The sequence below is a fragment of the Myotis lucifugus genome, unplaced genomic scaffold, assembly GCF_000147115.1.
Source record: "Myotis lucifugus unplaced genomic scaffold, Myoluc2.0 scaffold_293, whole genome shotgun sequence".
Taxonomy (NCBI): domain Eukaryota; kingdom Metazoa; phylum Chordata; class Mammalia; order Chiroptera; family Vespertilionidae; genus Myotis; species Myotis lucifugus.
The window spans coordinates 914723-929869 of NW_005871341.1; the positions used below are offsets into that span (position 1 = coordinate 914723).

A 15147-nucleotide genomic window follows, 5' to 3' on the forward strand; every position below is an offset into this window, starting at 1 on the left:
CCAGTCAGAAATGAATGATACACTAACTGAAATGAAGATAATTTACAGGAAGCATCAGTAGAGTAAAGACACTGAGAATCAAATGAGCAATTTGTAATATGAGGAAGCAAAAAACACCCAATCAGAACAGCAAAAAGAAAAAATAATTCAAAAATATGAAGATAGTGTAAGGAGCTTCTGGGACAACTTCAAGCCTACCAACATTTGCATCATGGGGGTGCCAGAAGGAAAAGAGAGAGAGCAAGATATTGACAACTTATTTGAAAAAATAATGACAGAAAACATCCCTTACCTGGTGAAAGAAATAGACATACAACTCAATGAAGCACAGAGAGTCCCAAACAAGATGAACCCAAAGAGACCCCCACACCAAGACACATCACAATTAAAATGCCAAAGATTAAAGGCAGAGAGAATCATAAAAGTGGCAAGAGAAAAGCAGTTAGTTACCTACAAGGGAGCGCCCATACGACTGTCAGCTGATTTCTCAACAGAAACTATGCAGGCCAGAGGGAGTGGCAAGAAATGTTCAAAGTGATGAATAGCAAGGACCTACAACCTAGATTACTCTACCCAGCAAAGCTATCACTTAGAATTGAAGGTCAGATAAAGAGCTTCACAGACAAGAAAAAGTTAAAGGAGTTCATCTCCACCAAACCAATATTACATGAAATGTTAAAGGGTCTTCTTAAAAGAGAAGGAAGAGAGGATCAAAAATATGAACAATAAAGTGGCCATAAATACATATCTATCAATAATTGAATCTAAAAATCAAAATAAATGAGCAAGGAATCTAATGAACAAAATAAACTGATGAATAAAATAGAATCAGATGCATGGAAACATGGAACAGACTGATGAATCTCAGAGGGAAGGGGGTAGGAGGGGCAAGAAGAGATTAACCAAGGAACGTATATGCATTACCTGTGGTCACAGATAATAGGGTGCTGAAGTCCTGGGGTGGGGCAGGATCTGGGTGAAGGGGGTACTGGGGGGCAGAGGGGACATCTGTAATATGCTCAACAATAAAGATTTTTTAAAAACTAATTTTACAGAGTAAAATTTATGGGCCTTAAATTTTAACCACACATCATGATTAGATGAATGAACCAAAGATTGACATATCTTTCTGTTTATTGTATTTTTTTTATAACAGAAATTTGTTTCCCAATAATTGCACTTGATATAGGGTTGATTTCGGGTGGGGTTTTTTACATCATTGTTTAAAAAAAAAATCAAAATCGGAACCACTCTGCATTCCATGCAGATCACCATGGAAGGTCATAAAGTTTAGTAGAGATGCCTCTTTCTTTCCTGACCTCAAACAGAAAAGTACGATGTCAGGTCATAGGCTCATGGATTGCAGGGCCCACATCTGGGCACATTTGGTCATTAGGGAAAGGCACTAGTCAATGCTTTCTGACAATGACAAAAGTATAAGTAAAGAAACTAGTACAGAGATCATGTCCGATTATTTGCTTTGAATGAGGATATATTCAATTTACTTTTCAAAATTATTCTTTAGAGCAGTGGTCGCCAACCTTTCAGACCTCACAGACCACCGGTGGTCTGTGGACCACCAGTTGCAACCACTGCTTTAGAGATATAATGTATATTAGCAATATTCATACAATTTTTAATTCAATCAGAAGCAACTATAAAGCTTCCAAAATTTAGTGTATTATAAAAATAGACTTTTTTTGGAGTCTGAAATAGTTTTTAACAGTATTTTCTCAAACTTTTTGACCATAACCCACAGTAAGAACTATGTTTTACATCATTACCAGTATACGCAAACCTATGCATTTGAGTGTACAGTGGGGCCTTGACTTACGAGTGTCCCAACTAACGAGTTTTTTGAGATACCAGCTGTCTCTCGGCCGATTTTTTGCATTGAGTTGATAGAGTAATTTGAGTTAACGAGCTCCTTAACTAGCTCGGTCTCGGAACGAATTAAACTCGTAAGTCAAGGCCCCACTGTATATATAATTGATACCGTCGATATATTTACTGCAAGCAATGCAATCAGATATTTTCCATTACCTTTTTGTTCACTGTTCATATTTTCTTTGCTGTATAATGCATAGCAGTTAAAAGTTAAGTTTCTACAAGTACACTTCTCATGCCACACCCACTGTGATACATTATGGGGGCCCACACATCAGAAACCGCACTTGATCGGCCTGGTCAATGCTGGAAGGCAAAGGTAGAGAGGGAAGGGCTTGACTAGTGAGAAGAAGGACCATTGATAAAAGCAAAATTCAGAATCCTGAATTGAGCCTCAGGTGTGTTAGTTGGACTTAATTCAGGGAACCTTCCCCCATTGGCTGTGCAGGAAGCTACATCTGGAGACTCTGCCCTAAGGAAAACCCCTCAGGAGATGGATTCAGTTAAAAAACAGTTTAGAAGTGCAGCATAGTTGTGCTGCGTAGATCATAGTCTGTTTCTTTCAAATACAGAGTTCAAGATGCATAGGGACAGGGATTCCTGCCATTGAAATGATTACATTTTTCCTTGCAGGTATCAAAAATACGGCTAGATCACAGCTGAACTGTAACAGAAGTGCTTCTCTGTCAAAACAAAAGTGAGTTCCCTTTCGGATTAACTCGGAGCAAACAATACACACTCTCATTTTAGTTGTGCAGCTATTATACTATTAATATAATTTTAAAGCAATTTGTTGAAAAGATTAGAAATATTATTAGTTTCATTTTTATCAAACTTTGACATAAGGATATGGTAAAATCCTGTATTTTTACATTTTAAACAGACTTTAGATGACTGATTTTTTTTTTACAACTCTCCACTGACCCACCTTCCTCACCTGAATTTTTCCCCAAAGAGCAAACACTGAGTTTTATCCCAAAAAGCAAACCATTTCTAAATTAATAGTGTTTTATTCCCCCTGGAATTTATTTCTGTTTCTGAATAAAATGCATATGCTTGCTGTTCCTTCTTTTACCCATTTTAGATAGTACCTGTTGTTGCTATCATTGAAGATAAAAACTTGGGAGGTACATTGTTTTTTGAGACCAGACATGTCTTTTTTTTATGATTTCACTCTTAGTTTATGTTATCAGGATATATATGTTTGTGGGTTGGAAATAATTTTCATTTGGACTTTTAGGCCTATGGCTCCATTTTACTACAGTTTCCATTTGATTTCTAATGTTTTCATTGCTCCAATCCTCAGAAACCTATTGGACTTTTTAAAATCTTTATTGTTGAAAGTATTACATGTGTCCCCCCAAAGTCAAATCTTCTGTCATCTTATATTAGGAGTTCCTTCTCCCCCATTCCTTTCCCTCTGTCAGCCACCACGCTGCTGTTCTTGTTCAGGAGTTTCAGTTTTACATCCCATATATGATTGAAATCATATGGTTCTTAGCTTTTTCTAACTTATTTCACTTAGCATAAAGTTCTCAAGGTCCATCCATGTTGTTGCAAATGGCGCTATTTCATCCTTTCTTATGACTAATATTCCATTGTGTATATAGACCACATCTTCTTTATCCAGTCCTCTAGCATGGGACACTTTGGTTGTCTCCATATCTTGGAGACATATCTTGGCCACTGTGAATAATGCTGCAGTGAACATAGGGGTGCATATCTTTGTGAATACATGATTTCAAGTTTTTCAGGTATATACCTAGGAAAGGATTGCTGGGTCGTATGGTAGCTCTAGTCTTAATTTTTTGAGGAATCACCAGGCTGCTTTCCATAGTGGTTGTACCAGTCTACATTCCCACCAGCAGTGAATGAGGGTTCCCTTTATTCCACAACCTCTCCAACACTTGTTATTGCTTGTCTTATTGATAATGGCTACTCTAACAGGTGTGAGGTGGTATCTCATTGTAGTTTTTTTAAAATATATTTTTATTGATTTCAGAGAGGAAAGGAGAGGGAGAGAGAGAGCTAGAAACATCAATGATGAGAGAGAATTATTGATCAGCTGCCTCCTGCACACCTCCTACTGGGGATCAAGTCTACAACCTGGGCATGTGCCCTGATGTGGAATCAAAACGTGACCTCCTGGTTCATAGGTTGATGCTCAACCACTGAGCCACGCCAGCTGGGCTTTCTAGTTGTAGTTTTGATTTGCATTTCCCTAATTGCCAGTGAGGTTAAACATCTCTTCATGTGTCTATTGGCTGTTTGTATGTCTCTTGGGAGAAGTGTATTTTCAGGTCCTCTGCCTACTTTTGATTGGGTTGTTTGTTTGGTATTGAGTTTTATGAGTTCTTCTTATATTTTGGAGATAATACCTTTGTCTGAACTACTATTTACATATATCATCTCCCACTAATTTTTTTTAAATATATTTTATTGATTTTTTACAGAGAGGAAGAGAGAGAGATAGAGAGTGAGAAACATCGATCAGCTGCCTCCTGCACATCTCCTACTGGGGATGTGCCCGCAACCCAGGTACATGCCCTTGACCGGAATCGAACCTGGGACCTTTCAGTCCACAGACCAACGCTCTATCCACTGAGCCAAACCAGTTCGGCTCACTAATTTTTTTTAATGCCAGATTTACAGAAACATATTTGCTTCAGATGTTAAATATTTACAGTGATAATATTATTTTCTTATTGCTCTTAGAGAATTGTTGATTATTTCAGCTTACAAATTTTGAGGTAAAGAATGATTTGGTTAATCATATACTAGAAATGTTGGGCAGTTTGCAAATAGTAGCCCAATAAATGGTGTGCCCTATTGTTATCAGAGAAATGCCTGGATGGCCTTTCTCTGTTGCTAGCAGGAAGAGGACACTTATCATCTCAAGAAAAAGAACTTTGAGACTCACACAGGAGGACGAGTGCTCTTTATTTGTGTAGAGTTACATCTTTTCCAAAGTCCCATTTCTTTAATCTAGTCCTGGAAAATAAATATGCAGCTGGGGATTCAGTGGAGCTAGAAGCACAGCCAGCGTCCAGTTTCCATTCCATGGTGGAGCTGGGTCTGGTTTAGCAATAGGCTGGTTGCACATTAGTCCATTGTATGGCTCACATAATCCGTGAGCCACATGGGCGAGTGCAGGAGCGTGAGAGTCCCACAAGCCAGGAGTCAAGCGCAAGCAAGGAAAAGCTTACAACCCAACAGCAAGAGGGCAAACTCCTTTGTTTAGGGGATTAAATATCCTAAATCTTCTCGGGCCACTGACCTGTTGCCAGGTGTGACTAACAAGCAAGTACTCCCCTAAGTCACCCAGTCTTTCCTGGGCGTGTGTTAGTTACACTGCAGCTTTGCCAGGAAGCTGCATACAAGTGTCATGCCTATAAAATTTGGCCTTTCCGTGTTCCTTTCTGTTCATTTACTATTATCAGTTAATTACAATAGTATTGCAATCACTTGGCAGGTGACATCTAGGACCCTGTCCCTGGTTCACAGAATTACAGACGCAAGGAGAGTGAAGAGAGAGGAGAGAGATAAAGGGAATGGCATCACATGCTTCTTCCTGTGAGGCCTGTTATGTGTATAATTTTCCCAGTAACTCCATAATGCAGCCATAAGGAATCCATTACCAAAGGGAACCCAGACACTGAGGTGTTAATGAGGGAGGAAAAAAGCAGAAAATGAATCTGACCCATGGCTACATTGCCAGTAAGTGGCAGAGCCAAGTTTGAAATCCTTATTTGTTCCGTGATATCACACTGCCCCCTGCACCACAGTGTATAGTGTCTTAGCTTTATCCAGCATTGGAGACAAAGAAGGAAAGGGAGGAGTAAGGAGACGGGAACGTTGTCAGTCAAGACTTCTTTGTGAATAAAATTTGATCCTATTGAGAATTGTGTGGAGGAGGTATCAGAATCCTGTGAAAGAGGGTTGTTGCGTTAAGTGACATTTAAAAGATTTTTTTAAACGTTTCTACCGCACATCAAATCTTAAAACAGGTACGGTGTCCAGATTTTCATATTAGGGGTTGGGTTGTGGCTCTCACTTTAAAAACTCTTTCTGAACTTTGTGTTATGTCTTTAGAGAATGACCTGTCGTTGAGGTTGAACTTGGATCCAAGACTCTGTCTGGATTCGGATGATGAAGCAGACCTTGTCAAGGAACTTCAGAGTATGTGCTCCAGCAAATCTGAGTCTGATATAAGCAAGGTAAGCAGCACAAACAGGGAGGACGTTAAGTGACTCCATCCAGCAGTGGAGAGACTTCTTGGAGCTACATTATAATGCTCATTCCCTGAAAGAAGTCCCTTAGGGAACAGCGTGGTTAATGCTCCAGATCAGAGCAGCGCTTGCCTTGCTCTGAAAAGCCCTTTTTTCCAAAATATTATTTATGCAATAGGGATCTCTATTTAAGCACAGATTGCTTTTCTAAACTCTGAAAAACCTGAAGCTAAAATTGCATGTGTTCATTATGTGTTCATTATAGCTCAAATCACACCAGCACCTTTGTGCAGCATTGGGTTAAGTCTATTCGTTCCCTAACGTTGGCAGCAAGTCAACTATCAGTAAGAGCATCACAGAAGGCGGAGCAACTGCAACCACTTTCCTTACAAATAAGAAACATAATTGGCCTGTATCATGTCCATAGTCATAGTCTTTATGCTGTGAAAAGTGAGATCCAGGTATGGGTATGTATCAGTGACCCACAATCTGAAAGAAGGCATTAATAGCATAAAGTGCAGCCTGTTCAGGCATGCCGATATCTGCAGCAAATTGGACCAAAATGCCTCGATAAATGCCTTTAAGTTGAGAGGGAGCATAACTTGTGCAGCTTCCACTGGAAGACTCAACTATAATATTTCATGAGTTGTAATCTCTAGGCCAAAGTAGCATTGACTCTCTTATTTAACTTTGCTGAAAATGAACTGAAATACTTATGCCCTTGGAAAATAAGGTAACGATTAAAATTTTGCAGTTTTTATATCCTTTCGTTTTTTTGCCAAGTGATTTTATTTTTCTTTAGGGCTCACTTGGTCATTTTTGTACTTTTTAAGTAAGCATTCCTCCCTTAGGGCAGTGGTTCTCAACCTTGGCTGCACATTAGAATCACCTGGGAATCTTTTTAAAATCCTGATTTCTGGGCCTCAACCTCTGAAAATTCTGTTTCTTTGTTACTAATGTTGTGGCCTCAACATTAGTAACAAAGAAACAGAATTTTCGGAGGTTGAGGCCCAGAAATCAGGATTTTAAAAAGATTCCCAGGTGATTCTAATGTGCAGCCAAGGTTGAGAACCACTGCCTAAGGGAATGTTTCTCATGCATTTGCTGTTAACTCACATGAAGGCTTCAAGTCTGCCATGGGAACAGTACAGGTCTTGAGGGTACGTTCTGCAGAGCTCCTGTCCGTAGATGAAAGAAGAGAAAGAGAACACTTCTGCTGCTGCTTTTCCATTGACTTTAAATTGTGCCTTGAGTGTTACAGTCTAACTGTGAAACACGACTTGATTCATAGTATATTTTCCAGATTGCAGATTCCAGGGATGATTTAAGGAGATTTGATAGTCCAGGAAACAACCCTACATTTTCACCAACTGTTCATAATCTAAGAATGCCAGTGTCACAAAAGGTAAGTGTTCATTTGCCCCCAAAATCAGACAAACATGGATAGCTTTGGAATTGACTTCACAAACCTTCTTTCAATGTAAATCACAAAGTTATTTTTAAACCACAGCTATGAAGTGAGAAATAGGATAGAGGTCAATATGTTAATTAGTTAAGCAAAGTTGTAAAGCTTGCTGTTTAGATAACTTGAAAGAATGACCAGAAAAGCATTACTTTTAATCCTCACCTGAGAACATGCTTTTTTGTTTGTTTGTTTTGTTTTTTGTTAATCCTCACCCAAGGTTATTTTTCCATTCATTTTTTTAGGGAGAGTGGAAGAGAGAGGGAAAGACAGAAAAACATCGATGTGAGAGAAGCACATCAATTGGTTGCCTGCTGCACAAGCTCTGACCAGGGCCTGGGCCGGGGAGGAGCCTGCAACCCAGATACCATTGCCCTTGTAGGGTTGCTTCCTGGACTATCAAGTCTCCTTAAATCATCTCTGGAATCTGCAGTCTGCCCTTGACCGAAATCAAACCTGGGACCCTTTGGTCCGCAGGCTGACACTCTATCCACTGAGCCAAACCGACTAGGGCGCATGCTTTTTTTATTACTGATTTCAGAGAGAGAGACTTTAACATCGATGTGAGAGTGAAACATTGATTGGCTGCCTCCCACACTTGCCCAGACTGGGGATCAAACCTCTGACCTTTTGGTATATGGGAGGACACTCCAACCAACTGAGCCACACTGCCCAGGGCAGCAGTACTTTTTTTATATATATATTTTTTATTGATTTTTTTACAGAGAGGAAAGGAGGGGGATAGAAAGCCAGAAACATCAATGAGAGAGAAGCATTGATCAGCTGCCTCATGCACACCCCCAACTGGGGATGCGCCTGCAACCAAGACACATGCCCTTGACCGGAATCGAACCTGGGACCCTTCAGTCCGCAGGCTCTATCCACTGAGCCAAACTGGTTAGGGCTGCAGCAGTACTTTTTGTTAACTTCTGTTTGAGACCTAAAATTATATTCCAAAATGTGGGGTGTCTTTTGAGAAGGTCTCCGTTTGTTTTCATTTGTTTCATTTTAAAATGTATTGTTTTTATTTCATTTGCGAACTTTTATGATTTACTGCATTTTGGAATTTTGAAGTTAATTACAGCAAAGGGCTGAGCAATTAATATAAAGATATTTTATGTTTAAAAACTCTTATTTTTAGCTTAGTTTCTTAACTTGCCTGAACATGCATCATGTTTCATTGAGAGACTTTCCTTAAGTCAGAATGTCACCTAGAAGAGCCAGGATTCCAGAAGACTTCATCATTTACCTCTCTAAATAACTTCCACAATTGGTTTAATAAATTCCAAGAGGCGGACCAGCATGGTACTCCTGGGTGAACAGAAACAATAAACTATTTCTCAGCCAGGAGCTATTTTGTGAGGGTGCTGGTCTTGCAGAGGCATTTAGTAATATGTGGTTTGCTCACCAAGCCATGTCAATTGTGGCTCACACCCTGTTCTCATCCACTCCCCTGTGGCTTCCAGAGGCCTGTGGGGGAGTGCAGAGAGCCGGACTATACAGTGAGGGTGGTGAGACTGTTCCATTATAAATCCTTATCCGATCACCTGGCAGCCTGGGCCCCTGTTCTCTCACTGCTTCACTAGGCTTCGGTTCTGATGAGTTATATGTGAAACTATGTGAGCTGTGTGCGTTGGGGGAAGAGGTGGGGGCCAGGAGGTAATGGCAAGGCTGAGTCCCACATAAAAATGCATAACATGATGACCTGCAAAGACGAACATGCCCTTTCTGGCTCACCTCATTGTCTGCTTTTTTCTTTGTCTTCAATCGAGAACAGTTTGGAAGCACAGCAAAAGCTTGATTTGGAGAGCGCGTAAGGGAGGATGACCTGGAGGTAGCCGGAGGCACTGCTGAGAATTCTGGCTAGAAAATACTTGTTCAGGAGCTGTCCCTGAGCTTTGGCTGGGAGCACATGTCTTGGTGTGCCAGGCCCACTCTTTAGGATTCCTTGTGCAATAGCCAGTGGAAGGAGCCATGAAAGTCTAGGACAGTGATGGCGAACCTATGACACGCGAACTCATTTTTTTGGTTGATTTTTCTTTGTTAAATGGCATTTAAATATATAAAATAAATATCAAAAATATAAGTCTTTGTTTTACTATGGTTGCAAATAGCAAAAAATTTCTATATGTGACACGGCACCAGAGTTAAGTTAGGGTTTTTCAAAATGCTGACACGCCGAGCTCAAAAGGTTCGCCATCACTGGTCTAGGAAGAGGAACAAGGAGTCACTGCTTCTCCACAGGCCGAGTCACTTTCTATATAAAAATGTTGACTGGTAGTGACCAGCTGCCTTTGTTTCAATGTCGAATGGAGACCTAATTTTGTACCTCTACCTCTCTGTCACATGACCCTGTTCAGTTGCTACAATAAGGTAACTATCCATCAAAAATAGTACTGCAAGTGGGATAAGTTCTGGGAAGCTCAGGACAGTTTTGTTTTACTAGGAAAAGGGATATTTTTTGAAAAGTATCCTTTTATACTCGCTGGACTCATAAAAAACAACAACATGTGGTTGTTAAAATGTGATTTGATGTGGGCATTAGGGCAGCAACCCACAGACCACATTTGGAGGGACTTCCCCAATGGCTGGAAGATGTACTTCTAAGAACCTGTCAGCAGAGGGCAGAGTAGCACTCGGCACCCTTCTGACAGCTTGGCAGGCTCACTCACTTTCTATCCTCAGCTGGCATTTCTTGGTTAGAGGCCCAGCTTCTTCTGTTATCAGGAAGCAATTCCCTTTAGAAGAGTTCTCTGGCTTGCTTGGAATCATTTCTACTGTGTGGCCATTATACACTGAAAGACATGAATGAGTAAATTACCCTCCTACTCCTCATTTGCTGTAATATAACCCATTACTGCTCCAGCAAAGAGAGCACGGTGGGCTTCGTTAATTGCATGGCATGTTGGCCACCCTTCTAAATTTTTTTTAACATGCAAACATTTAAATCATCAATAGAATGAGCAGGTACTAACGAATATTTTCTTCGCATGAAAATGCAAATAAATCCCCCTAAAGCAAAAGTTCTTATCTTTGGCTACATAAGGAAATCCATTTGCTATGCTTTTAATCCCCAGTTCCTGAAAGGTTCTGATGTAATTGATCTGAGGTACAACCTGGACATGAGTTTTCTAAAGCTTCCTGGTGATTCTTACGTGCAGCTGGGGCTTGGTTAGATCCATGGCTCTAAAGCAGGGGTCCTCAAACTTTTTAAACAGGGGACCAGTTCACTGTCCCTCAGACCGTTGGAGGGCCGGACTATATTTAAAAAAAAAAACTATGAACAAATTCCTATGCACACTGCACATATCTTATTTTGAAGTAAAAAAACAAAATGGGAACAAATACAGTATTTGTATTTGCATGTGGCCCACGGGCTGTAGTTTGAGGACCCCTGAGCTAAAGCATAGCTCTGATCTGTTATCCTTATTTCCCACCCCATTCCTTTGGGTCCTCCCAAATGCATCTTTAGAAAGGTTGCTGTACCTTCATGTAACTTATTTCTACCTGTAACTTACCATTCCCACACCTATACGTCTCCCTGTCTGTTTACCCTTCTACCCAGGGAGCTCTTTCTCTCCTCTTCACCTGTCACAGCCCTCTCCGTCCTTGAAGCACCATCTCCAATGCCCTTTCCCTACAGTACTTTCTGTTACTTCCTGCCCCCTCCCCTCCCCTCTAGAAAGCAGAGATTATAGCAGCCTTTTCGCTTTCATCAGATGCTCGGTATTGAGTGAATGAATGGTTCTGAGTTAACAATATTTTGTTAAGGCTCTTTATGGACACTGCCTTCCTTGTGTGCACAATATTGACAGTGACTTTATATGTTTCACACAGAGAACTCGGGTTTTAGTGCAGGAAGCATTAAACACCATTAACTTTCCTAGCCCTGGGCTCTGGTACTTCTTAGCTTTGGGGAAAACACCTCGAAACCTGTGCTCGGCTGCCAGAGTGGTAGGAACATGGCTCCGGGTTCTGGTCTTACACTCTCAGCCTTGAATGGATTCATTAGCCTCACTGAGCCAGTGGTTCTCCACGCTCTCATCCCACCTCCAAGGACTGACGCAGACCCACATTCCTATGCTCAGCTTCAACACCCAAACCACGTTTCTAGTTGTTGTGGGTGCTTCTTGGTACTTCATTTCACGGGGGCATTTCCCGCCTCAGACCATAGAGATGCACACCCACCCCTTACCTCTCCACCCCGCACCCCCACTTCATGATGCAGATTAGGAGGCAGACAAGGATACCCTGTGTGCCTTCCCTCTGCCTGGGCCCTGGCACTACCTCTGTGGACTTCCAGAGGGAGGTCAAAGATTGTAGCAAAATTATTTATACTTACACCCGCCTCTCTTCCTCATGGGTTCTGCATACCAATCGCTATCCGTATTATAATGTGCCCTGTCTTCTGAACACTCTGTGTGCTGAATTTGCTGGTGTTTTAGACCAACTTACACATTGGGATGGGCCTTCGTAGGCCCACAGCTAAGTCACATTTTACAGATTTCAGAAGACACGCAGGAGAATCCAACCCCCAGCTCAGGCCCAATTGTTACTTTCCATCAAGTATTTTGCCTGTTAAATTCTAGTTTTGCATGTTAAATCTTTTAAAGATTACCTTGCTGTGTGGTTGTGTTATTGCTTTTAAATTTAAAAAAGGGGAAAGTAATCAGTGTCAATTGCTTCAGAGGCCGTGGAGCGGCTCACTTAGCAACTCACTTCACATTAGCTGGTTGGCAGAACTTCACACACTAGAGGGGCGGACACCTTGAGTGAACCTTAGGAGCCGGAGGCCTTGTCCCAGCTTCATCACTCTGTGGCTGTGGGCAGGTAGTCTTACCTGCCCAGCTCTCCGTTCCCTCCTGGGCAAAGAGAGAGATGTGGACCATGGCTCATCCTCATGAGCGTTCTGAAACCAACACTGGGGAGACGAGAGCAAGCCTGGACGGTCTGGAGGCACCGAGTCATGGGATTGCTGCGCAGAAGCGTCAATCACCATGTCCGCTCCCTTAGGGCAAGGACATTTCTCTTTCGTGTTCGCTGCCTGAATGCCAAGCACCTAGTCCAGTGCTCATCTGCTGGTGAAATGCTCCGAAAATATTTGTTGATCATTGAGTAGTAATCCAGGTTTTAGTTTGCAGATCTGCAAGTGGAAAGCAGAAAAGTTAGGCGACTCCCTCAGAAAAGGGAGGTGATTTGTACAGCTGCCTACCAATAGTCGGTCCCAGTTGATCATTTCTATGAAGCTCCTCTTGCTGAGGAGATCCCAGGCTCTGACACTTGACTCACTGACTCCTGTATCTCGTTTGTGACAGCACAAAGGGCCTGATGAAAATCTGTGGGAAGTTAGTCATGCAGCTCTGTCCATTGCCATTGCCTTTTTTCATGAGAACGTTGTGTAGGGAGAAGCTTCTACATGGGTCCTCGGAAAGAGAGAGAGGAGAACGTGCTCCGACTGGTAATGAAAGTTGGAAGCAGCGTCAAATGTGACAAATTTCTTTTGTTCCTTTTCTCTGACAGGTCAGTCCTCTCAGCAGCCATCAAACCACCGAATGCAGCAACAGTAAATCAGAGACTGAGTTGGGTGATTTAAGAGTTAAATCTTTCCTTCCTGTTCCTAGAAGTAAAGTTACACAGTGTTCCCAGAACACCAAAAGAAACAGCAGCAGCAGTAATACAAGGCAAATAGAAATAAACAACAACTCAAAAAACGAGATTTGGAACTTACACACAAAATGAACACGTAGAAAAATCTAACAACTAGGCCTGCCTACAATATTCTCACTCTTAACTTCTGTAAATTTCAAACAGAAACCAAGGACAACAAGATGTAAATACCTTCAAATGCATAAAATATTTTCACATAATATGAAGTATGAGTGCAGGACCACTATTCATTTTTTGTAAAGAATGTATTTATAACCAATAATTTGTTGCTTTTTTCATTTCTGTAAGATTGAACTTCAATATCAAGAAGTAATGCCAACTTTTCAAGTAGTTTTATAATAGAATTATTGTAATAGTTTTAATCAACATGTTCAGGGAGTATTAAAACAAAACTGTGTGTACTGTATACCTATATATGTATATCTAATTATGTATATATTTAAGAAAGTCAAGGAATCATATTGCATCCTAAAAGTTACAAAATGTGTACAGTGTTGGCTTTGATAAAGTACCATTTTAAATGGAGATCATAATTTTATGTTCACTTGATGAGGAATGACTCAGAATGAGGCAATAACTAATCATTTCTAAACAATTACTTTCCATTAAAAGCCATATTAAGTATTTTGCCTGTTAAATTCTAGTTTTATGTTTTAAATCTTTTAATAGTTACATTGCTGATTGGTTTATCATGTATATTTATGCTTATGAGTTTGCATTATGACTGTAAAATACAAAATTATATAATGCAATAAAATGTTATTCTTTCTTATAAAAGTTTTGTACCTAAGTGGATATGAAAAAGATTACATAAGTGCTTCAATAAATTAATCCAAGAGTTAACTCCCTTTTCAATTTAATTCTGGTAGCATAACTGATACTTTTTAGAACTGTTTCTTCTAAAATTAATGAAATTACTCTTACTTATACAAATCAAAGTTAAGATGCTTTGACATCAAATAAAATATTGAATTAGAGCCTGGCCAGTGTGGCTCAGTAGTTGAGCATTGACCTATGAACCAGGAGGTCATGGTTCGATTCTGGTCAGGACACATGCCCGGGTTTCGTGCTCAATCCCCAGTGTGGAGCATACAGGAGGCAGCTGATCAATGAGTCTCTCTTACTATTGATGTTTCTATCTTTCCCTCCCATCCTCTTTCTCTAAAATCAATAAAAAACATTTTTAAATATTTTCAAAAATACTGAATTAGTGAAATAATTTTGCTGTAGTTTCTATCAATAGCTCATAGTAATTTGTCCCTGCAATAATAGATATTTGTGTTCCAACTTAGGGCATTCATGAAATGTGTCCTACATGTTGGTATTTTACTAGCTGTTCACAAAAGGGCCCACCCGTATTAGATAGTGGGTTTAAATAAAAATAAACATTTAAATCAAGCTCTAAAAATAGGGTGCTCACTGAACAAGCCACCTTCCTTTTTTTTTCTTAGGTATCCCCAAAAAAGTATGATTTTATACTAAGATTCATTTATTTGTCTTAAAAGTATTGAAAGCCCTTTCTTGGTCAGAATGATTTACACTGAAGTACACATATGTGCATTGGTACTATATTAAACTCTAAAGGAATGTCTGCAAGTATCTTTAAAAAAGTCAAAATGTGTAGTTAAGATTATGCCATACATAAGGGGTGACGTGGAAGAAAATCTATCAGGGAAGAATTCTAACTATGTCAGCATTTTGCCTGGGCGTTACCTCTGCAAGGAGAATCTTGGAGTGTATAACTCGAACTGCATGTATAGAGAAGTGGGCAGTGAGATGGATAGGGTGGAGGGTGGCTAGAGCAAGGGACAAGGTGGGTGGATAGAAGAGACTGGAAGGAAATAGTCTTAGCTTAATGATTAGACACTATGTTTTATACTAGAGGCCCGGTGCACAAAAATT

General features: G+C 40.4%; 1 protein-coding gene across 1 annotated transcript in view; it reads left to right on the plus strand.

Annotated features, from left to right (window-relative positions):
- CTTNBP2 (cortactin binding protein 2) overlaps window positions 1-13447 on the plus strand; it is a 170720-nt gene extending 157273 nt beyond the window's left edge. The window contains 5 exon segments of the mRNA XM_023763602.1: window positions 2521-2584; window positions 5972-6104; window positions 7420-7521; window positions 13099-13308; window positions 13310-13447. Of these exon segments, the coding sequence (XP_023619370.1) occupies window positions 2521-2584; window positions 5972-6104; window positions 7420-7521; window positions 13099-13308; window positions 13310-13342 (542 nt within the window). The 3' untranslated portion in view covers window positions 13343-13447.
- The last annotated feature ends 1700 nt before the right edge of the window (window positions 13448-15147 follow it).